At 37.0% G+C, this 23,973-nt stretch overlaps 2 protein-coding genes and 2 long non-coding RNA genes across 4 annotated transcripts; all 4 read left to right on the top strand.

Moving 5' to 3' along the window:
* The first annotated feature begins 1,502 nt into the window (after positions 1 to 1,502).
* On the top strand, positions 1,503 to 2,664 carry LOC110869887 (VIN3-like protein 1). Its single transcript, XM_022119092.2, has 3 exons — positions 1,503 to 1,600; positions 1,671 to 1,755; positions 1,876 to 2,664. Exons 1-3 carry the CDS (start codon positions 1,598 to 1,600, stop codon positions 2,307 to 2,309), a joined length of 522 nt encoding a protein of 173 aa, XP_021974784.1. The 5' UTR covers positions 1,503 to 1,597; the 3' UTR covers positions 2,310 to 2,664.
* Positions 2,665 to 3,016: 352 nt separating this feature from the next.
* On the top strand, positions 3,017 to 4,966 carry LOC118479638. Its single transcript, XR_004859761.1, has 5 exons — positions 3,017 to 3,391; positions 3,745 to 3,801; positions 4,078 to 4,147; positions 4,242 to 4,437; positions 4,729 to 4,966. It is a non-coding gene; the product is annotated as an uncharacterized LOC118479638 (long non-coding RNA).
* A 15,242-nt stretch (positions 4,967 to 20,208) lies between these two features.
* Positions 20,209 to 21,370, top strand: LOC110869880 (VIN3-like protein 1). The gene is made up of 3 exons (XM_022119087.2): positions 20,209 to 20,306; positions 20,377 to 20,461; positions 20,582 to 21,370. Exons 1-3 carry the CDS (start codon positions 20,304 to 20,306, stop codon positions 21,013 to 21,015), a joined length of 522 nt encoding a protein of 173 aa, XP_021974779.1. The 5' UTR covers positions 20,209 to 20,303; the 3' UTR covers positions 21,016 to 21,370.
* Positions 21,371 to 21,722: 352 nt separating this feature from the next.
* Positions 21,723 to 23,589, top strand: LOC118479636. The gene is made up of 5 exons (XR_004859760.1): positions 21,723 to 22,097; positions 22,451 to 22,507; positions 22,784 to 22,853; positions 22,948 to 23,143; positions 23,435 to 23,589. It is a non-coding gene; the product is annotated as an uncharacterized LOC118479636 (long non-coding RNA).
* Positions 23,590 to 23,973: the final 384 nt, after the last annotated feature.

Raw genomic sequence — 23,973 nt, 5'->3', positions numbered from 1 at the left:
TAGTTTTTTAAAACATCGGATTTTGCATATGTGAATTTCTACTGCCAGGTATAACACAACAGATTGTATCTCATTCTTGTAAATATGAACCTTGAAAACTAAACAATGGCCAAAAGCGCCAAAACTTGGCTTTGTAATCTTTACCCACCGTCACTCTCAAGACAAAGCATGAATCCCGATAGGATCTAAAATAAATCTTAAAATCTAAAAAGAATCTAAGTAATCACTGGAGTGCTTATTTTAGGGTTGTTACTAGACTACGTTTCGAAAACTGTCAAAGATATGTGATCATAAATCATATCTTCAAGTTAGGACATTTTATCTTTTTGTACACGTTTTTATAGTAAATTAAGAACATATTTTTTAAAGGAAAGAAGTTGTTAAAATGTACTCGTTTGTTGTCATATTTTTGCGAGAACATCCATGATTATATGTTCACAACGTCAAAGCACATCATGAACATAATACTCTCCTATTAAAATGCACCACAAAATCTATGAAGAATCTAAGAAATCACTTGTGTGCTTCTTAATTTCATGGTTGTGACTATAGTAAAGTGCCTCAGTCTCCACTTAGCATGTGTTATATTATTACTCAACAAGATACATATTTCAACGTGAGTTGGAAAAAAATCATATGTGGAAGAAGTAGTTGTCATAACAATGGGCTCCCTTATATATGTGGATGTGTGTTTTAATGAAGTTGGTTAAAAGTGACATAGAGTTAGACAACTATGTGATATGAAAAATGAGAATAGGTTTAATGGAAATACTTGATTTCTCCTTCTCAAACCCTTTAAAAACTTCATGTGTATAATACAGTGAGACTCATTTTTCACTAGTAACTTCAAATGAAGGGTTATTAGTTTATTTTCAAGAACAAATTGATTTTACACATGTGTTTCTTTTGCAATGTATAACACATCATGATTGCATTTCCTTCTTGTAAATATGAACCTCGATATCTAAGCAAAAGTGAAAGAGCCAAACTTGGCTTTGTAAGATGAACGCAAGAATCTTGAGTATATTTAAGGTTATATTCCTAAGATTTACCAAGCATCTAAGAATTCACAGGTATTTGTTATAATTGCTAGAATAAAGTTCCACTAACTCTACTTAGCACACATGCCATATTACTCCCAACAAGTCACATATTGATGTGTGATTTAGAAGCACATGCATAATCGTGTGATGAGAGTGGCTATCCCACCCACCCATGTAATTCGTATATGTACGTGGATGAATGCTTGAAACCTAATTCGATGAAATGTGACATAGAGATACACGACTGTGTAATGTGAAAACTAATGTAAACATGTGTAGTTTGAAGTTTATCTATCGTAAGCAAAACTAAATAAATTTTTTAGTGTTAGCAAACATACTAAATGAAAGGGCCAGAGGGATAATTAATAGATAAATAGAGTGTAAAAAGGAGGGGTTAAAATGCAAAATTTCACATGAACCAGCATTATAAATCAAACGCTAATTCTCCATTTTATATTCAGCGCCGCTTCTGACTGCACTGTCTGTAAACCCTAGTTCACCACTGCCGCTTCAGACGCATCTTCTGCCTCCACTTGCCGATCCTAGACAGACGAATGGTTAGTTATCTTTAATTCTTGGTTTATATTGTTAATAATTATACTGACTGACTGATTCCTGATGCTGCAGGGAAGTCAAGAATGCGTGTTAATAGGAATGTATCACCATGAAGAAGATGAAATCTGCGAACATTGTAGTGCCCTGGGTGGTAAAGGTATCTACTCCAACCTGGCTTCTTTCGTTTAAAAAATGGGTTGGGTGGGGTTGGGTTCAATTGGGTGCACGTTTTATGTCCAAATTGTACTTTTTTTTAAATCATTAGTTCCTGATGTAGATGACGAAGTTGCTTCAAATGAAACCCCTAGGGATGAAGCAGAAAATTCGGCCCAACATGGGCCCAATGTGGAAGTGGCAGCTGTTAACTCCCAGGCTAGGATGTCAAGAAAGAGGCCAGCTAGTACGGAGGCCCATGATTCTGATAGTACATTTGTACGTATTACACCCTTTTTGGCACACAGGGAAGGACCTGGTAACTTGGATCCGAACTATGAATACTGTGTGGTGTTCCGGAAGCTTGAGCGTGAAGGGCACATCACGAAAGAATTTAGACGGAAACTGTTCACGTGGTTTTGTCTGAGTTCAACCGAGCATGAACGTAGAACGGTTAACACTTTCATCCGGATACTCGCTGATGACCCTGAAAGCTTAGGTGAACAATTGGTTGACTCATTTGGTGATATTGTGAACAACAAAAGACCCAGAACTTAATGTCACTGGTGGACTTGAGTTGTGGGAAGGGCATCCATTCGTATATGGATCGATGGCTTGAGTTGAGTTATGGGCTTCAGTTTCTGGTTTCTGTGATTTTGCATAAGTGTTGCGGTGGGTGTTGCAAGAGAGAGAGAGAGATGAAGAAGGGTGTGATCGGTGATGGAAATTTGATAGCGGAAGGTGGTTTTTGATTGATGAGAGAGATCAGAAGTGAGAGAGAACATGAGTTCAAGTAATTTCAATTACAGTTACTAATTATATGTCCCAATCAAACATGCTAAAGAATGAAATGTAAATTCCAATTTCATTAGATTCCTGGGAAATTTATGAACCAGGATCCCGTTATTCTTTCTTGGCTTTGTAAACCTGGCTTTTATTTATTTTTTGTTTTCTTTCTGGTGCTGCTCAAGTGCTAAATATGATGTGTTCTATGGATTAAAGGCCATCCAAGGGGACTTTTGCAACTTAATGCAATGCAACAGAAATAATAACAACAATATGCAACTACGGGTGGCACTACTACTAGAATAAGCAATAGCTACCAAAATTAACAACCGAAAAGAAAAAAACGGTAGCAAATTTAGCAATCTACTTCCAACTTAATTTCAATAAAGTACATTTTTCTATGATTTGGTAGCAATATAGGTAGAAATTTGATTTTTTAAGTTTCTTTTTATAAGTTTTTATTTAGACCGCGTAATATGTTAGGGTTTCATACGATCAAACACCAAACCATGCTCATCCAGACATCCAGTCGTTCTGAATTCCGCCACCACCACCACCACCGTATCACTACCACCGCCATCGCCAAACCGTACCATCAAACCGTCGTTCTCACTTTCAAGCACCAAATTGTCATTCTCATTCCAGATCTATCTCAAACTGTCGTTCGAATCAAAGCTTGTTTCGGAATCTGTTTTCATAATGAAGAGAAAATTAAAGGAGTTTTTGCAATGGCAATGACGATGTGTAAGGAATCTATGATTCGATGCGCTTTTCTGCTGCTGTTTAGTATTTATGTTGATTTTGGCAGTTTTTGTCACTGTTTCCGGTGAGAAAAGTGGTGATTCGAATCTCAGGTGTGTTTTCTTTCTCGATCGTTGGAATTGAAGCGCAATTTTGTGTACTTGATGATAATAATATGTGTTAGTGTTTTGATTTGGTGTTATCTGCATTATCATGATGTTGAGTGAGTTAGGTTTAGAATGTTGAAGTTATTGTGTTTTATGTGAAATTAAGATGTTGTATAGTTTATGGAAACTGAAATCCGTGTGTGTGACATAGTGCTTGAGTGTTTTCGTCTACTGTTATCTGGATTCTCGCGATATTGAGTGAGTTAGGATTTAAGCGTGGAGATGTTGAAATTATAGTGTGTTATGTGAAATTAAGATGTTTAGGTTTATGAAAACTGAAATATGTGTGTATCATGCAGTGTTGTTGAAATAGAAGACTTTCAGATGTCGAACAACACCTCGTCATTAACAGCAAGGTATTCATATTCCTACTTAAGTTTGTATAGTTAGGGTTTAGTTATTTATTTTAGATGTAATCTGATTAATCTGTTCATTAGGCCTAAATCGTTTGCAATAGTTGATAAAGTTGATTTTGTATTAATTGATGAGGGGTGAAGCTCATTGTTGATAAGTGGCGAGGTATATCTTCCCATTTTAAGTTGTGGCTCTAAAGTGAAGAGTCGATGTTACAGTAGGTAATTTGATCAGTAACATATTTGTGCTAGTAATCAGTTCTTTATCGTCTTCCGCAGGTGTAGGTATTATCAAAAATGAAAATTGGACCGTCATCATTAGCTTTGCTTGGTAAGACTGCTCTAATGGGTTAGTGGTTCGAACATTTGACTTCATTTCATCAATTAAGAACCCCTTCTAATTTCACATATTAGTGTTCTTGGTACTATTTTTATTATTGCAGTTAAATGTGTCCAAAAGTGAGAACAAGAACTGGACATATGAGAAGGCAAAATTTCTAATTTCAGTCAATTGAGATGAGCCAATCAGTGGGTTGTGTGATATATGCTGATATGCAGATTGATTGGGTTGTCTCTGTTTTTTAGTAGATACCCTGTCTGTTGACAAATGAGTTTTCTTGACATAGAATTAATGAAAAGGTAGGTTTGCAGGTGTAAAGCAAAAACAACTTATAGACTTCCTCTAAATCATGTCCATATGCTAGTATTAATGGACTTTAATCCAACAGAGATCACTGTGTTTGTTACAAATTAACAAATGTTGAAAAAAAAGAAACCAACTAGTAGGATTCTAATATAATGTTTGACATAAGAATAGGGTCATAGCCTAGAATAACAGTACTTTGATGATATTTGTGGAATACTTTTAGTTCTTCCAAGTTGTCTTCATAATGTTAACCATTTACGTCATGATTTACTTTCTTATTGTAGTATTTGGATTATCTGGAAGTGTTGAAGTTGCTCAAAAACAGGTCTCTGCTGGTAAGACTTTTATAGGTTGATAATTGCATTTCAGCGTTTAATATTGATGGAGAAACTGGTCTTACTCTATGTGAGGTTTGTTTATATAAATTGTAAACTGGTTTATCAAAGTTGTCCCGAGAGGCATACCAACATTCTCTTTAGTAAGTTTACTAGTTTAGTATGTTAAAAAGTTATGTACAAAAGCAATTTATTCTAAAATTTTGATGATATACTTTATTTATTTGTAAATATTAAAACACAGAGAATTTTATAAACCATATTATCATGCTCTATGGCATCTATTTACATGGAATTTGTGCGGAAACCACAACTGAATTCAATCTTCTCGCGGACAACTGGAAGTATATTCTGTTGGTGCACTTGTGTCTGTACTTTGTCTGTATTCGGTCTGTATATAAACGATGTTCTAAGTCCGTAAGTTGACCAAGTCAACCATCCTCCGGTTTGACTTGGTCAAACAGTTAGAAAGTAGTTGTCTGTCTCGAAGGATAGCTCCTCGAAGGATACTGTTGATCCTTCGAGGTACTCGAAAGATATGCTTCGATTGTTAGACCTCGAAGGATCATCCTTCGAGGTCCTTGCTGATCCTTCGAGAGCATTGCATTCGAAAGATGATCCTTCGGACCATCTATCGGATCCTTCGGACAAGACCTACTGTGTATGGGTATAAATACCCATGCATTGTGTTGAGTTCATTAGACTTGTTAGAGACACACAGACAGAAAGATACCGAGAGATAGAGAGTTTCTTGAGAGCATTCTGTCCGGAACTCACACACACACTTTGAGAGTTTACATGTTAGATTTGTAAACATTGTGCTTGTAACCGAAACCTTCATTTGCATTAATACAAGTTGTGTTAATCGGTGAACCCGTGTGTGTTTGTTCTTTTACTTGTCTCATCCCGGTTTGCTTGCTAGCTTGGATTCCGCACTCGCTAGTGGGTTAGTATAACAAGGTTTGAGGTTCGTCATCCTCCGACAAAAAGGGACCTACAAGTGGTATCAGAGTTTGGCTCTTTACCTTGTTTAAAACCGGGTTATTCAAGTTCTTGGTTTAACACCCGTTTTTGTTGGTTTTTCTACACTTTTAAACTGGAAAACGTGTTTTAAACTTACCGGGAGTGTTCGTAAGTGGGTTGGGTAACTTAAAAACTTGTTTTTGAGTGTGTTGGTAATTTCCGGCCATATTCCGGTCAATATTCCGGTGACTGGTTTGAAGATAAGGTTTTCCTTTTTGGGTAAATTATCTTTGAAAATCTTGGTTGGTGAGAAAGTACAGCCTGCCATACCCTTTTGCCGAAAGTTGACTTACCAACCCATCACCTTTTCACCAACCTATCACATCAACGTCAGTTGTGTCAGAACCTCTCGAAAGATATCTTTCGACATCGAAAGACCATCTTTCGATCAAGGAAGGCTCGAAAGATCATCATCCTTCGACCCATCCTTCGAAGTCTGAAACATATCTTTCGATAAAGGAATCTATTCGACAGACAGTGTCCGAAAGATAGGGATTTATCTCGAAAGATAAGGATCTTTCAAGTGTGAATCTTTCGAGATTTTGAATCTTTCGAAGCCAGTGCTCGAAAGTCAACAGTGATCTTTCGAACACTGTTGATCATTCGAACTAGTGTGATCTTTCGAAAGTCAGCCATACGAAAGATAAGGATACATACTCGAAAGATAAGGATCTTTCAATTAGTGAATCCTTCGAGCTTGTGAATCTTTCGAAACCATTGTTCGAGATACAACAGTGACCTTTCGAGTACTGTTGATCCTTCGAACAATAGTCGATCTTTCGATTGTGGTCAGTTTATTGTTAACAAATTTCTGTGATTTCAGATCTTTCGACCAGGATCCTTCTGCTGTGTGATCTTTCGGATTACTCACTTAGCATTTATTTTGCTTATCAATCATGAATCCGAGTTGGTGGAATCCTGCTCCAGATAATGGTGAATATACAAGATCAAATGTCACTCCCTCATGGTGGGGTACATCGGCTCCAGACGATGGAAAATACACAAATACAAGGTCATCTCCTTTATGGGCTGAATCGCCGGTATCAACTTCTTCTCAGGGAAATCAATGGGCTTTGGTATCGAATCAAACTCCGAGCATTCAAAGTATTCTACTAAGCGAAAGTGAAACAGGAAGTTTGAATCGACCTCCAAAGTTGATGCATTTGAATGAATATCCAGGATGGGTTGAGAGATTTAAAACATATGTTCTTGGTCAAAATACCGAACTGTGGATACGTTTCACCACAGATTTCGATCAAGCCATAGAGGTTGCTGCTTCAGATTCTGCTACGTTTGCTGATCTTCCAGAAGATAAAAAGAAAACCTATGATCTGGAAAAGAAGGCATACGCCATTCTCACTCAGGCATTGAGCAAGGATATCTACCATCAGTTTGTCAGCTTCAAGACAACAAAGAAGTTGTGGGACGGATTGAAAAACAGAGGAGTGGGAAATGCAGCAACACGTCAAATGCGTCATGATCTTCTCAAGAAAGAATTTGAAGGTTTCACTTGTATGGATAAGGAGTCCTTGGGAGATATGACAAGCCGATTTTATCATCTGCTTACGGAATTGGATAATTATAGTGTAGTGACAACTCAAGCTGAAGTTGTGAAGAAGTTTGCTGATGCTTTGCCTCCTCAATGGAGTAGTTTCTTGGAAATCCTGAAGTACAACGGAGTGTTGAGAACCACTAATATCAACGAATTCGTTCAACTTTTGGAAAACAAGGATCAGGAGGAAACATTGAAGGCGAAGAGAGTTCCATTGCCACAGAATCCAGAAATGTACTGTGGAACTTCCAATTCTTCGTCTGCAAGAACCGGTCCACATGCTCCACTTCAAACAGCGTTTGTCACAAGCACAGATTGTTTTGGCAACCCAATACAAGTTCCTGTTAAGCCACCTCCCACCACAGATATGTACGGAAATCCAATACAACCACCTCCTCCTCCGCCTCCTGCTCAACAACAGCGTGCATGTTATGGAGGAACATCATCTGCTGGTCAACAATCGAAGACAGGTACCGTACAGCTTGACACGTCAAGTTTCTCTAAAATCAGTGTAGAAGTAGCTAAGGAACACATGGAGCTGCTTAACACTGTAGTGAGCGCATACTGTGGATTGATAGAAGGTCAGATTGGCAACATTAATCTGACACAAGAAGATTACAGGCAGATTGATAAAGAGGAAATGGACTTGATGGACATCAAGTGGGCCTTTGCTAGTGCTGTGAGAAGAGCAAAGGATTGGATGGAAAGTACTGGAAGAACCAGCTTGGAAAGTAAGCGAGACACCAAGTATGGGTTCGATAAGCAAGCTGTAAAGTGCTTCAACTGTGGTGAACGGGGTCACTTTAAACGGGAATGTACAAAGCCAGCACAGCACGGGAATCAAAACCCCTTCAGAAACCAAGGCAACCGGCAGAACAGAAACAATGATCGTACCATGGTACCTGTCAACAACCAAACCAACCGGGCACTTGCGGTTCAGGTAGATGAAGGTTGTGACTGGTCAATCCAGTTGGGTGGTGATGCTCCCGATGGAACAGCATGTTTTGCTCAGGTTGTGAAGAAGCTAGTTCACACCAGTGGTGGAGAATCTTCTGCCAGTGGTGGTGAATCGTCTGAAGATGAAGACTCCTCTGGATACAGCAGGAGTGTTGATGAAGAATCATCCAACTCTGGTGATGATCATGTGGGTGAGACATCTAATGTTTCGGATGATGTTGACTTTGATGAACTTTTGGAGGAAGCTGCAGCAGAAACTCAAAGAAGATCTATTCTGGTGGATCAAGCTGCTTATACTTCGTCTTCTCTCCATTCAGCCTTTATGGCTAATGTCGACGGTTCATCAAGTCAGGTATGTGTCGATGAACCCACTGCTGTTAATTGTGATGAATGTACTAGGCTGCATGCTAGATATGCTGAAATGGAGAAAAGTATGTCTGAGTTGCAAGGCAAACATGATGCTTTACAAGCTAGTTTGTTTGACTTGCAAGACAAACATACTACTGTGAATGAGAATTTGAGTGACTTGCAAAGTAAGCATGACGCTTTGCAAGAAGAGTATGATGACTTCTTCAATTCGATCAATGTTGAAGCCGTTGAAGAAAATGCTGCGGCTAGGATGTTTTTCGAGAGTGACAATGCAACAGTTTCACCGGTGGTTCGTCCAATTCTTGTTAATCAAGAACCATCTTCTTCGGTGAACAACAATACTCTCAACAATGAGGATTTTCATGATGCAAACGAATTGAACGAATCTTCAGAGGATGATGAATTTGTGGATGCAGATCAAGAAGCCCCAACAACAGCAGTTCATGGTACTTCAGAGGGTACTCCTCCAGTAGATGTCGGAGCTTGAAGATTGATTCCCATATTCGATTGAATCTCCCCCTCAGCATTTGCATTACTACTAGAAGCTTCACCCTTACCAGAAGACGCATCAACATTTGGATATGCTGAAAAGTCAACGTATAGATCTCCACTTGTAGTTTGAGCAGCTGCATTGGGGATCTGCTCAACAACAACATCATTTAAGGTCGAAGAATCAGCGACTGGAACATTCGAAGACACATTAGTAGGAATACTTGCTCTCCAGCTCGCATCCACTTCATCTTTGTTCACAAGATGTGTGTATACAACCTCCGAATCTTCTTCTGAAACATCAGAAAGATCAAATGAATCAAATAATTTATCATAATCATAACCACTTTTGAGACCAAATTCGGACGGTGGAGGATCGAAACTCAAAGGAGTTATATCAAACACGATCTCCACTGTTCGCTTCTTGATGTTATAAACGCGTTTGTTTGGAGTTCCATTGGCATATCCCAAAAAGAACCCAACTTCACCAACTTCCCCCATTTTAGGAGTATCTTTGGTGCGTTTGATAACACACTTAATCCCAAAAGGTTGAAAACCAGATAAGTTCGGTTTCCTGTTTTCAAGCAATTCATAACACGTTTTATCTTCTCTTTTGACAGTAAGCACATGATTTAACACATAACATACAGTGTTTACCGCCTCGGCCCATAAGAAAATTGGCAATTTTGATTCAGAAAGCATAGTGCGGGCCGCCTCAATCAGGGTACGATTCTTCTGTTCTGCAACTCCGTTCTGTTGAGGAACATAAGGAGCACTGAACTGATGAATTATTCCCATTTCCCGACATAACTCATCCATATAATGATTTTTAAACTCAGTGCCGTTGTCACTTCGGATTTTCTTAATAGGAAGTGAATAATTTTTCTCAAGTTGTTTGAATAAGTCTCTTAAAATACCAGCGGTTTGATCCTTTGTTTTTAAGAAAAATACCCAAGAGTAACGTGAGAAATCGTCAGTGACAACTAAGAAATAAGACATCCCACCAATGCTAGCAACATGGATCGGGCCGAAAAGATCCATGTGAAGCAACTCAAGTGGTTTTTGGATTGAGTTAACTGTTTTCGGTTTCTGAGGCTTTCGTTTGATTTTTCCTTTTTCACATGATTCACATTTGTTGTGCATATTGAAACTACGTAGAGGAACCCCAACACTAAGTTGTTTTTCACTAAGTGGTTCATTTTTCGCAGATGCACGTGGCCCATTCTCCTATGCCAGAGATACGATTGATCTTCAGTTGCCTTTGAAAGTAGACAAGTCACTGGAGCAGTTGAGTTAACCAACGGGCGCATGTCCATGACATATGTGTTATTCACCCTTGGAGCCCTCATAACGATCCAATCTTTAGGAACAACAAATCCCGGATGCAAAACGAAGCAAGCTTTATCAGTGAAAAGCATCGTGTATTTGTTATCACAGATTTGAGAAACCGACATCAAGTTATGCTTCAGTTCTTCAACGTAGTTCACTTTATGCAGCGTGATTTTTCCATTTGACACAGAGCCTTCACCGGTGATGTAACCACCCTTTCACCGGCAAAATTCACATAACCACCACGAATTTGTTTAATATTGTTCAATAACTCTTTATTTCCTGTCATGTGTCTGGAACAGCCACTATCGATATACCAAATATAGATAGCCCTCTTCAGCTGCTCCTACACTCCCCAACAAAAATTTAGTTAGAGTGTGGGACCCAAGCCATGATGGTCTTGGGTCGTCCTGATTCGTTAACATAAGAAAACTCTTTGAAATAACCATCATCGCCTCTGTTTCCACCATTTCCATTTCGGAAATTGTTGGAATGAGTCCCCGCAAATCGTGGATTATACGGAGTTGACGATCTGTTGGTATAACCAGAGTTTCCATACCCTCGGCTTCCATAGTTTTGGTAACTGTAATTTTGATTCCTGGGTGGCTCAAAATTCCTACCAAATCTAGGAGCATCTTCGTGTCTTGAGAATGATCGTGGATGATTATCCGAATGCGGTCTTTGACTTGGAAATCGGGGGGGTGACGCATTTCGGTCATTCACGAATCTGTTCTGTGCATGAGGTCTAACATAGTTGTTGTTCGAACCTCCAGAGCGTTGGTCATTCTCAACTACTTGAAAGGTAACATGATTTTGTCGTCTGTGAGGGGTTTTCTCACGAGTATCATGTCTTTGAGATACATTTTCCGATCTGTCCCCATGGTTAGTAACAACGGGTTTTTCCTCTTGATCCTAATTTTGTTGTGATTTAACATTTGGTTTGACAACTGGTTTTACTTCTTGTTTAATCACTTTGTTTTTCTCAACCTTCTGATTTTTACCATTTTTCTTTTCAACATTAACTTTTTCATTTTGTGGTTTTTCAACAAAAGGTTTCTTTTGATCAGGATCAACAAGAGATTTACCCTTGTCATCTGGACAGTCTGCCGCTAAGTGTCCTTTCCCACGACACTTATAGAATTTGTGAATTTTTGCACCATTCTTTGGACGTTCCTCATGATCAGTCGAGATGATGAGGCGTTGGTGGAATTTTTCAAAATTTGGTTCACAAACTGAGAGTTGGAACCTGTTTCGATTTTTACTTCTTCTTTGACAAAATCCTCCCCTTTAACAAACTCAGTTTTAGGGACATTTTTCAAAGCTTTTTTAGTTTTCCCACGTAACTTTGGTTTTGACTTCACATTTTGAACTTGATTGAAAATTTCCAAAATCTTATTGCTTGTCAAATTTTCAATGTTTTCAAGATTCACCTCATTTTTCTTTGAAACTCCACTCATCTTCGACTGATCTGAGTCAGTAACTTCATCTGGCTGAGATTCTGACTTACTTTGCGGTTCAACCGTCAGAGAGGTCGTTGGCACAAAATTTGCCAATTCAGGATCAATGCTTGGCATCGATGTATAGTTATGGTTTACTGGAGGGGGCACCTTAGTATAACAAATGCCGAACATTTCTTCCTCAGATTCTTTGAGACGTTGGCTGTTAATACAGAAATTCATCACTTCGGATGAATCCCTGAACTTTTCAATCTTTCATTGCAAATCTAAAATCAGATTATCTTTTTCCAAAACACAATTTTGATTCATTTCAAGTTCAGATTTTAATTCCTGATTTCTAAGATTTCCCTGAGCCACAAGTCTCTCGAATTCAGAGATATCATTTTCAGCGCTTTTATCTTAATTCGGTGTTCTTTATCCGAATTAGACAAAACAGCAATGAGTTCTCTGGATTTTTCTAAATCTGCAATTAAGTTTGTGTTATGAAGTGCATATCTATCAATCTTAGTAACAAACTCAACACATCTAGCACATCGCTTATCTACAGAAGATGATTTTACCTCAATGCCAGCCATGAATGCACAAGCCTTGTTTTCAACGGAGTTTTCTTCCAACCTTTTAGCTTCTGCATCCGCAAATTGCTGCATTTCGGTTGTGGAGATGTTGAATTCCAAACGTTCTCCCTGTTCTCCATCTTCTGTCTTGTTAGACTTTTCAACGGTCTCTTCAATCGAGGAGTCTTCATTCTCAGCAACATTCCCCGAATCCAACTCTTCCCCAAAAACTTCAGCTACAACCACAAGCTCCTCAATGCTAGTCTCTTCGACAACCTCTTCATACACTTCTTCGTTCACAATTTCAGCTATAAATGCTTGTGACACAATTGCTCCTGAGATGTCTTCCAAAGCACAACCCCAGTCATAAGGCTCAGTCACACTCTGTAGAGGTTGAGCCACCATAGCATTGTTTGTCGAAGGTGTAGGATTTTCAGACCCACTTGAACGAGCACTTGAGTTAGAGGTAGCAGTTGATGCATTGTTGTGAGGTCTTGAATTATTTCCTCGGGAGTTGTTGTCTCTATCAGATCTTTCCATTTTCGGCTTTCGACAATCCGGTGCGAAATGCCCATAGATACCGCAGTTGTAACATTTTACCTTTGACATGTTGACTCCCATTCGAGTCTTTGTCTGACCTCCTATGAACTTCCTACCTGTCTTCAACAAAAACTTCTTCGCTCTACGGACTAACAGTGCCATATTGAGTTGTAGATCAAGTTCTTCCATTTCGTCTTGATCTATCTGATCAAAGTCCTCATCGAGACTTGACGGTTCAACGAGCTTTCCAAGACAGAAGTTCTCGTAGGCAGTCATGAAGGACGCCAACAGACTCATATTTTCTTCAATCAACTTCAAACAACTTGCATCTATCTTAGGAATGTTCAAACTTGTTCCTTGAGATTTCTGAGCTCCACTAGAAGAGTACATCCATTGATTGGAATTGGTTGTTCCACTTGGACTAAAATTGTTGCTTATAAAGGCGTGTTCACTTGTAGAACCTTCATTCTCCGAATACAAAGCAACACCGACTCCACTGTTACTACTCTTCTCCATTGGTTTCGAAGCCTTATATAACTGAGGATCTTGGATCTTCTCGAAATCCGATGCTTGATCTTCCATATTCCAAGCATAACCCCTTAGTTTTTGAACAGCTTCTTCCAATGAAAGCTCCTCATAGAGAATACCCTCTCTAATCAATGCGGTGTACATGTTCCATTCTCTTGAAAGACAATTCAGAAACTTCTCAACCTTCTCAAATTCAGTGTAGATACCCTCTTGACTTCTGTCAAGTTCGCTCAGCAGATGATAAAATCGGTTCACTGTGTCATCAAATGATTCATTTCTTAAAGCCTTGAACACAACGAATTGAGTCTTCAAACGTTCGAGACGTCGCTTCTTGTACATTTCGTTTCCTTCATATCGCTGGACCATACTATCCCACAATTCCTTTGAGCTATTTCTCTTACGGAACGTATGAAGTATAGATTGCGACATTGCCATCGTTATCATTGACATAACTTTCTCTTCACAGTGAAAAAATCTCTTTTGGTCGTCAGTGAGTGCCAAATATGTATCAATCGTCAACGTACGTACTGGAGTAGCTCCACATCCTTTGACAATACACAACCAGATTTTGATGTCTTTCGCTCGTACATACCTTTCGAAACGCTCTTGCCACTCAGGAAAATCAAGCTCGTTTATCAACAAAGGAGGTTTGTCGCTACTTCCTAGCTCAGCATTGTGCTTGAGGTTTTGCACCATTGCAGTCAGATTGTTGTTTGCCATTTCAGAAAACAACAGTATGTTTCCAAGTAAGAACTGTGTTACTGAAAAGATTTTCTAAGTCCAAAACCTGGAGAGAAACACGGAGTGAAATGTCTGAGCTTTAAACAGAGTTGCGAAACCCGGATCACACAAACCTGAAATAAAACACAAACAACAGAAAAACTCGGACTACACTGTTAGAAATTTAAACTCAGACACCCTAAGAGTATAAAATTCAGACTCTAATGAACTCTATAAAATTCGGACACTAAACTCTTAAAAATACTGTAAAAATTCGGACTAACTACACCTTTTAGAATTCGGACTCCTAAATAAAAGAAAAGTCGGACTAGGTAGATTAAAAAAATTCGGACTCCTAATAAAGAAAAGAAAATTCGGACTAATTAGCTAGATGAAACTCGGACTCTACTAGCTAGATGAAACTCGGACTCTACTTAATGAAGACTCAGACTAAAATAAAAGATAAAAGTCGGACACCTAACCTATATAAAAATTCGGACAACTAATTAACTACTATAAAATTTCGGACTAATTAACTAAATAAAGACAATTAAAACTCGGACCTCTATAAAGACAGTTATAAAGTCGGACCTAACTATCTAAATAAAAAGTCGGATATATGACTTAACTAACTAAATAAAAGTCGGACAAACCTAAACTAAAATTCAGACTAAGGAGGGACTATTAAAAATTCGGACTATGTTGATGACTAAAAGTCTGACTCAATGTTAAGGACTAAAAGTCGGACACACAATGTTAAATGACTAAAAGTCGGACAAGGAGAACCTAATAAAAGACTCAAGATAATTAATAAACTTGGACTCAAGTACAAGTGCTAGACTAAAAATTCGGACCTGGGTAAAATACGGACAGAGATTTTGAAACTCAGAACAGGTTCAAAACTCAGAAGAACCAATCCCCAGACTATCTCCCCAATGTGACTTCACACTGGTTCAACAATAACCTGGAGACACAAACACATAATTTAAACTACGGACAAAGTTTCCAAAGATCAAACTCAGAATCTTTTTTCAACCTTCAAACTCTATATGAAGAAGAACCAAAAACCCCTGTAAAACCCAGATGAAAAACAACACTAAAAATCACCAACTACTCAAAATCCATCATCAAATCACTAGATATGAATGAAGAATCATGAATAAAACACAAAAAACTCACTAAACTCTCACTAAACCCTATCAAAGTATGAACTTTTCTCACCAAAACCTTCAAACTAAGAACACCTACAGTAGTATGAGCACACTGCTCTGATAACACTTGTTAGGCCTCCTAATCCAAGATCTCACTCAGCTAAAGCAACCAAAAGGTGTGCGGAATCCACCTGATGATTAACCACTGCAGATGAAACACTAGTATTCAAGGATTTGAGAGAGAAATCAAGAATACACTGAGTATTCTTGATGAAGAAGATGAATATGAATGACGTCACTCACACAAAGCAGCCGCCAGACAAAAAACAATGATTAGGGTTAGGTGCACAGAATTTCACACAGAATCGTTACCTTGTCTATTCCACATAAAGATATATATACAAGGCAAAACCCGGACTTTCAAGACAAACTAGAAAGCCCAGACAAAACATACAACACTAACAAAACTCTGACCTTTGTGTCCTATACAAAACTCAGACAAATGACTAACCTAAAACATGGACAAAATGTCCAAGGATAAACTTGGGACTACAAAACTCAGACAAAAGGCTTGGCCAAAACTTGGACAAATTGTCCTAGGATAAAGTTGGGACAAACTTTCAATGAATGTACAATAAAGACCCTATAACTTGGGAGACATGCACTTATCACCTAAAGTGCATTAACAATATATATATATATATATATATATATATATATATATATATAGGATCTGGGTCATTTGTGAACAATCCCTTAATAGTGAACTATTTGAACTAATACTAGCACTTGATTATCAATACACAAGTGTTAACCAATAGTAGGATTTGATCAGAATTTATTTTATGATGAAAATACACTAGTGTATTTTATGATTTGATGATGTAAATTAATGGCCATGATTTATTCACTCAGTTCACAAATACACTACAGTTCATTCTAGAATTTCATCCTATATATAAATTAGATACGTCAATTTGTTATCTAACAATAATTAAATATTATTTTTATTATATTGTCTTTCGTGAGCTTTGTCGAGTATTACTCGAGTAGTACGCTGTTCATACTCATTTTTGTAGCAGTGTAATGATTTAATATAATATTATGTGATATGTAATGATATGATATGATATTTACACTAGAGTAAACTACTTTTTGAGTCCATGTTTTAGTGGTTTTAACTAGCTAAGTACAAAATCAAAATGTTGAAGGCCCCGAGTCCCTTACGGCTCATTTTATAACGTTTTGAGTCCAGTATTTTATTAGTTTTAACCAGTTGAGTATAAAATCAAAAGTACACGTATTAAGTTTTAACCACTTGAGAACAAAATCAAAAGTACATGTGTTAAAAAGTTGTATTCAAAACTTTATAAAATGAGCAGTTAAACCTTTTTATTTTGGAATAGCGTGGTTAAAACCACTAAAACACAGACACTTAAAAAGTAACTTACTCTTTTATTTATTATAGGAATCAACTAGTAGGTTATGGAACAAAAACTAAGAAAATAGTTTTTGGTTTTTGGATTTGGATTTCTAGACGTCGATGGCTTTCTTTCGGTTAAAAATACTCATTTAGGAAGTAGTGATGACATGATATAATGTTATGTGTAGAGATATCATATCATATATCATATATATCATATTGTCTCTATCCAATCGTATCATATAATTTAATATTATATCTTATTATATCAAAAGGAATAAAATATGTAATATTACAACATAACATAATAAGCACCATGCATTACATTACAATCTAATATAATATAGTACAATAAACATAAATGCCTGTGGGATTTCCCTCCAACACCCCTCCACTTTCACAATTAACACTTTTAATTTCTCTCTCCTTAACTTTTATAATTTGCTCCTTTAACCCTTCAACTTTTATAATTAGCATTTTCACATGGTTATATTTGTGTGGTGTTTTAGGAACTGTGTTTGCGTTTATACATATGGTTTTAGCCAGTTTCCGTTCTCATGGGTTTTTACATTGGTGTTTGGCCTAAGCTCTCATACTTCGTGTTTTTCCTATAACCATATAAACACTTTGCAACATTACGAATCATTGAAAAATTCCATTTTTGTCCCTCCAGCCTTTTGCGTATCTAAGGTTTTTACACTTTTTCACTAACTTGGTTATATCTACATGGAGTTTTAGGAGTTATGAACTATGAAAAACTTCATTCCTTCTTTTGAGTGCATTGTGTTTTACTTAAATTTCCTTTAACACGACCATGGCTACAGGGCAAGCATTTTCAAAAGCATTGTGTTTTTCGGTAAAGTTTCTTTTGAGTGCATTGTATTTTACATAAATTTCAAGCCATCCTTTCGAAGTGTGAGATGTACCCGTGCCACAATGCAACCATGTCGTCATTTGTATCTCGTTCACCCATTCACACAACAGAGGAATGTCGTCGACTTCGGCGTTGAATCGAACCGAACCGAGCTACATCCACACAAAAGTGTATCAACATAAACATTTATTCAGTTTTGCTACAACGTGGACGCCTGTTACAATAATATTTGGTAGACTATATGATATTGAATCCAACAGTCGAAAAAAAACCATCTTACCTTCCTATTTCGCTAGCGGAACTCATTACATGTATAAGCATTACCAAGATACAATATGTTGAAATATATATAAAATCCTTAGACAAGGATTCAGATATCCCCCCTCCCCTTTTGTAGAGTTCATGGAAAATAGTCCAAATGTGGATAGGTTATTGAACAAGTTGAACTTTAAGTCTAAGATACATAAAATACAAGAACAAGGAGGCTAGTTAGCAGATTGAAGATAAGAAGCAAATAGCCAGCAAGTGCAATACAATTTGTGTTGATTATTGTGAATTCATAATCCGTTAAAAACTTCATGTGTACAACATAAAGAGATGGCACTCATTTTTCACAAGGACTTTGAATTAAGTGTTACTAGATATTTCTTGAAAACATCTTGATTGTGCATATGTTTTTCTACCATCACAATGTTGAAACATATCACAAACATATATATTACCTTCATGCAAAATGTACCTTCAAATCAAGACAAAAGCAAAAAAAGTTCCAAACGTGGCTATGCAATCTTTACACGTTATCACTCTAAAAATGAAAGCATGAATCTTAGTCGGATCTAAAACAATCATTAAATCTATTAAGAATCTAAGAAATTGCTTGTGTGCTTCTTAATTTCATGGTTGTCTATATAGTGAAGTGCTTCGGTCTCCTCCACCTAGCACATGTTATATTATTAATTTTTAGTTTTTTAAAACATCTGATTTTGCATATGTGAATTTCTACCGCCAGGTATAACACAACAGATTGTATCTCATTCTTGTAAATATGAACCTTGAAAACTAAACAATGGCCAAAAGCGCCAAAACTTGGCTTTGTAATCTTTACCCACCGTCACTCTCAAGACAAAGCATGAATCCCGATAGGATCTAAAATAAATCTTAAAATCTAAAAAGAATCTAAGTAATCACTGGAGTGCTTATTTTAGGGTTGTTACTAGACTACGTTTCGAAAACTGTCAAAGATATGTGATCATAAATCATATCTTCAAGTTAGGACATTTTATCTTTTTGTACACGTTTTTATAGTAAATTAAGAACATATTTTTTAAAGGAAAGAAGTTGTTAAAATGTACTCGTTTGTTGTCATATTTTTGCGAGAACATCCATGATTATATGTTCACAACGTCAAAGCACATCATGAACATAATACTCTCCTATTAAAATGCACCACAAAATCTATGAAGAATCTAAGAAATCACTTGTGTGCTTCTTAATTTCATGGTTGTGACTATAGTAAAGTGCCTCAGTCTCCACTTAGCATGTGTTATATTATTACTCAACAAGATACATATTTCAACGTGAGTTGGAAAAAAATCATATGTGGAAGAAGTAGTTGTCATAACAATGGGCTCCCTTATATATGTGGATGTGTGTTTTAATGAAGTTGGTTAAAAGTGACATAGAGTTAGACAACTATGTGATATGAAAAATGAGAATAGGTTTAATGGAAATACTTGATTTCTCCTTCTCAAACCCTTTAAAAACTTCATGTGTATAATACAGTGAGACTCATTTTTCACTAGTAACTTCAAATGAAGGGTTATTAGTTTATTTTCAAGAACAAATTGATTTTACACATGTGTTTCTTTTGCAATGTATAACACATCATGATTGCATTTCCTTCTTGTAAATATGAACCTCGATATCTAAGCAAAAGTGAAAGAGCCAAACTTGGCTTTGTAAGATGAACGCAAGAATCTTGAGTATATTTAAGGTTATATTCCTAAGATTTACCAAGCATCTAAGAATTCACAGGTATTTGTTATAATTGCTAGAATAAAGTTCCACTAACTCTACTTAGCACACATGCCATATTACTCCCAACAAGTCACATATTGATGTGTGATTTAGAAGCACATGCATAATCGTGTGATGAGAGTGGCTATCCCACCCACCCATGTAATTCGTATATGTACGTGGATGAATGCTTGAAACCTAATTCGATGAAATGTGACATAGAGATACACGACTGTGTAATGTGAAAACTAATGTAAACATGTGTAGTTTGAAGTTTATCTATCGTAAGCAAAACTAAATAAATTTTTTAGTGTTAGCAAACATACTAAATGAAAGGGCCAGAGGGATAATTAATAGATAAATAGAGTGTAAAAAGGAGGGGTTAAAATGCAAAATTTCACATGAACCAGCATTATAAATCAAACGCTAATTCTCCATTTTATATTCAGCGCCGCTTCTGACTGCACTGTCTGTAAACCCTAGTTCACCACTGCCGCTTCAGACGCATCTTCTGCCTCCACTTGCCGATCCTAGACAGACGAATGGTTAGTTATCTTTAATTCTTGGTTTATATTGTTAATAATTATACTGACTGACTGATTCCTGATGCTGCAGGGAAGTCAAGAATGCGTGTTAATAGGAATGTATCACCATGAAGAAGATGAAATCTGCGAACATTGTAGTGCCCTGGGTGGTAAAGGTATCTACTCCAACCTGGCTTCTTTCGTTTAAAAAATTGGTTGGGTGGGGTTGGGTTCAATTGGGTGCACGTTTTATGTCCAAATTGTACTTTTTTTTAAATCATTAGTTCCTGATGTAGATGACGAAGTTGCTTCAAATGAAACCCCTAGGGATGAAGCAGAAAATTCGGCCCAACATGGGCCCAATGTGGAAGTGGCAGCTGTTAACTCCCAGGCTAGGATGTCAAGAAAGAGGCCAGCTAGTACGGAGGCCCATGATTCTGATAGTACATTTGTACGTATTACACCCTTTTTGGCACACAGGGAAGGACCTGGTAACTTGGATCCGAACTATGAATACTGTGTGGTGTTCCGGAAGCTTGAGCGTGAAGGGCACATCACGAAAGAATTTAGACGGAAACTGTTCACGTGGTTTTGTCTGAGTTCAACCGAGCATGAACGTAGAACGGTTAACACTTTCATCCGGATACTCGCTGATGACCCTGAAAGCTTAGGTGAACAATTGGTTGACTCATTTGGTGATATTGTGAACAACAAAAGACCCAGAACTTAATGTCACTGGTGGACTTGAGTTGTGGGAAGGGCATCCATTCGTATATGGATCGATGGCTTGAGTTGAGTTATGGGCTTCAGTTTCTGGTTTCTGTGATTTTGCATAAGTGTTGCGGTGGGTGTTGCAAGAGAGAGAGAGAGATGAAGAAGGGTGTGATCGGTGATGGAAATTTGATAGCGGAAGGTGGTTTTTGATTGATGAGAGAGATCAGAAGTGAGAGAGAACATGAGTTCAAGTAATTTCAATTACAGTTACTAATTATATGTCCCAATCAAACATGCTAAAGAATGAAATGTAAATTCCAATTTCATTAGATTCCTGGGAAATTTATGAACCAGGATCCCGTTATTCTTTCTTGGCTTTGTAAACCTGGCTTTTATTTATTTTTTGTTTTCTTTCTGGTGCTGCTCAAGTGCTAAATATGACGTGTTCTATGGATTAAAGGCCATCCAAGGGGACTTTTGCAACTTAATGCAATGCAACAGAAATAATAACAACAATATGCAACTACGGGTGGCACTACTACTAGAATAAGCAATAGCTACCAAAATTAACAACCGAAAAGAAAAAAACGGTAGCAAATTTAGCAATCTACTTCCAACTTAATTTCAATAAAGTACATTTTTCTATGATTTGGTAGCAATATAGGTAGAAATTTGATTTTTTAAGTTTCTTTTTATAAGTTTTTATTTAGACCGCGTAATATGTTAGGGTTTCATACGATCAAACACCAAACCATGCTCATCCAGACATCCAGTCGTTCTGAATTCCGCCACCACCACCACCACCGTATCACTACCACCGCCATCGCCAAACCGTACCATCAAACCGTCGTTCTCACTTTCAAGCACCAAATTGTCATTCTCATTCCAGATCTATCTCAAACTGTCGTTCGAATCAAAGCTTGTTTCGGAATCTGTTTTCATAATGAAGAGAAAATTAAAGGAGTTTTTGCAATGGCAATGACGATGTGTAAGGAATCTATGATTCGATGCGCTTTTCTGCTGCTGTTTAGTATTTATGTTGATTTTGGCAGTTTTTGTCACTGTTTCCGGTGAGAAAAGTGGTGATTCGAATCTCAGGTGTGTTTTCTTTCTCGATCGTTGGAATTGAAGCGCAATTTTGTGTACTTGATGATAATAATATGTGTTAGTGTTTTGATTTGGTGTTATCTGCATTATCATGATGTTGAGTGAGTTAGGTTTAGAATGTTGAAGTTATTGTGTTTTATGTGAAATTAAGATGTTGTATAGTTTATGGAAACTGAAATCCGTGTGTGTGACATAGTGCTTGAGTGTTTTCGTCTACTGTTATCTGGATTCTCGCGATATTGAGTGAGTTAGGATTTAAGCGTGGAGATGTTGAAATTATAGTGTGTTATGTGAAATTAAGATGTTTAGGTTTATGAAAACTGAAATATGTGTGTATCATGCAGTGTTGTTGAAATAGAAGACTTTCAGATGTCGAACAACACCTCGTCATTAACAGCAAGGTATTCATATTCCTACTTAAGTTTGTATAGTTAGGGTTTAGTTATTTATTTTAGATGTAATCTGATTAATCTGTTCATTAGGCCTAAATCGTTTGCAATAGTTGATAAAGTTGATTTTGTATTAATTGATGAGGGGTGAAGCTCATTGTTGATAAGTGGCGAGGTATATCTTCCCATTTTAAGTTGTGGCTCTAAAGTGAAGAGTCGATGTTACAGTAGGTAATTTGATCAGTAACATATTTGTGCTAGTAATCAGTTCTTTATCGTCTTCCGCAGGTGTAGGTATTATCAAAAATGAAAATTGGACCGTCATCATTAGCTTTGCTTGGTAAGACTGCTCTAATGGGTTAGTGGTTCGAACATTTGACTTCATTTCATCAATTAAGAACCCCTTCTAATTTCACATATTAGTGTTCTTGGTACTATTTTTATTATTGCAGTTAAATGTGTCCAAAAGTGAGAACAAGAACTGGACATATGAGAAGGCAAAATTTCTAATTTCAGTCAATTGAGATGAGCCAATCAGTGGGTTGTGTGATATATGCTGATATGCAGATTGATTGGGTTGTCTCTGTTTTTTAGTAGATACCCTGTCTGTTGACAAATGAGTTTTCTTGACATAGAATTAATGAAAAGGTAGGTTTGCAGGTGTAAAGCAAAAACAACTTATAGACTTCCTCTAAATCATGTCCATATGCTAGTATTAATGGACTTTAATCCAACAGAGATCACTGTGTTTGTTACAAATTAACAAATGTTGAAAAAAAAGAAACCAACTAGTAGGATTCTAATATAATGTTTGACATAAGAATAGGGTCATAGCCTAGAATAACAGTACTTTGATGATATTTGTGGAATACTTTTAGTTCTTCCAAGTTGTCTTCATAATGTTAACCATTTACGTCATGATTTACTTTCTTATTGTAGTATTTGGATTATCTGGAAGTGTTGAAGTTGCTCAAAAACAGGTCTCTGCTGGTAAGACTTTTATAGGTTGATAATTGCATTTCAGCGTTTAATATTGATGGAGAAACTGGTCTTACTCTATGTGAGGTTTGTTTATATAAATTGTAAACTGGTTTATCAAAGTTGTCCTGAGAGGCATACCAACATTCTCTTTAGTAAGTTTACTAGTTTAGTATGTTAAAAAGTTATGTACAAAAGCAATTTATTCTAAAATTTTGATGATATACTTTATTTATTTGTAAATATTAAAACACAGAGAATTTTATAAACCATATTATCATGCTCTATGGCATCTATTTACATGGAATTTGTGCGGAAACCACAACTGAATTCAATCTTCTCGCGGACAACTGGAAGTATATTCTGTTGGTGCACTTGTGTCTGTACTTTGTCTGTATTCGGTCTGTATATAAACGATGTTCTAAGTCCGTAAGTTGACCAAGTCAACCATCCTCCGGTTTGACTTGGTCAAACAGTTAGAAAGTAGTTGTCTGTCTCGA

Source organism: Helianthus annuus, chromosome 1 (genome assembly GCF_002127325.2).
Source record: "Helianthus annuus cultivar XRQ/B chromosome 1, HanXRQr2.0-SUNRISE, whole genome shotgun sequence".
Taxonomy (NCBI): Eukaryota; Viridiplantae; Streptophyta; class Magnoliopsida; order Asterales; family Asteraceae; genus Helianthus; species Helianthus annuus.
The sequence above is the reverse complement of the archived record's forward strand: the minus strand, read 5'-3'. Positions and strand labels throughout refer to the sequence as shown.

Bases quoted from the DNA above. Each gene is read 5' to 3' on its own strand.
- LOC110869887 (XM_022119092.2), top strand. The intron at 1,756-1,875 runs GTATCTACTCCA...TTCCTGATGTAG, and splicing joins TAGTGCCCTGGGTGGTAAAG to ATGACGAAGTTGCTTCAAAT.
- LOC110869880 (XM_022119087.2), top strand. The intron at 20,462-20,581 runs GTATCTACTCCA...TTCCTGATGTAG, and splicing joins TAGTGCCCTGGGTGGTAAAG to ATGACGAAGTTGCTTCAAAT.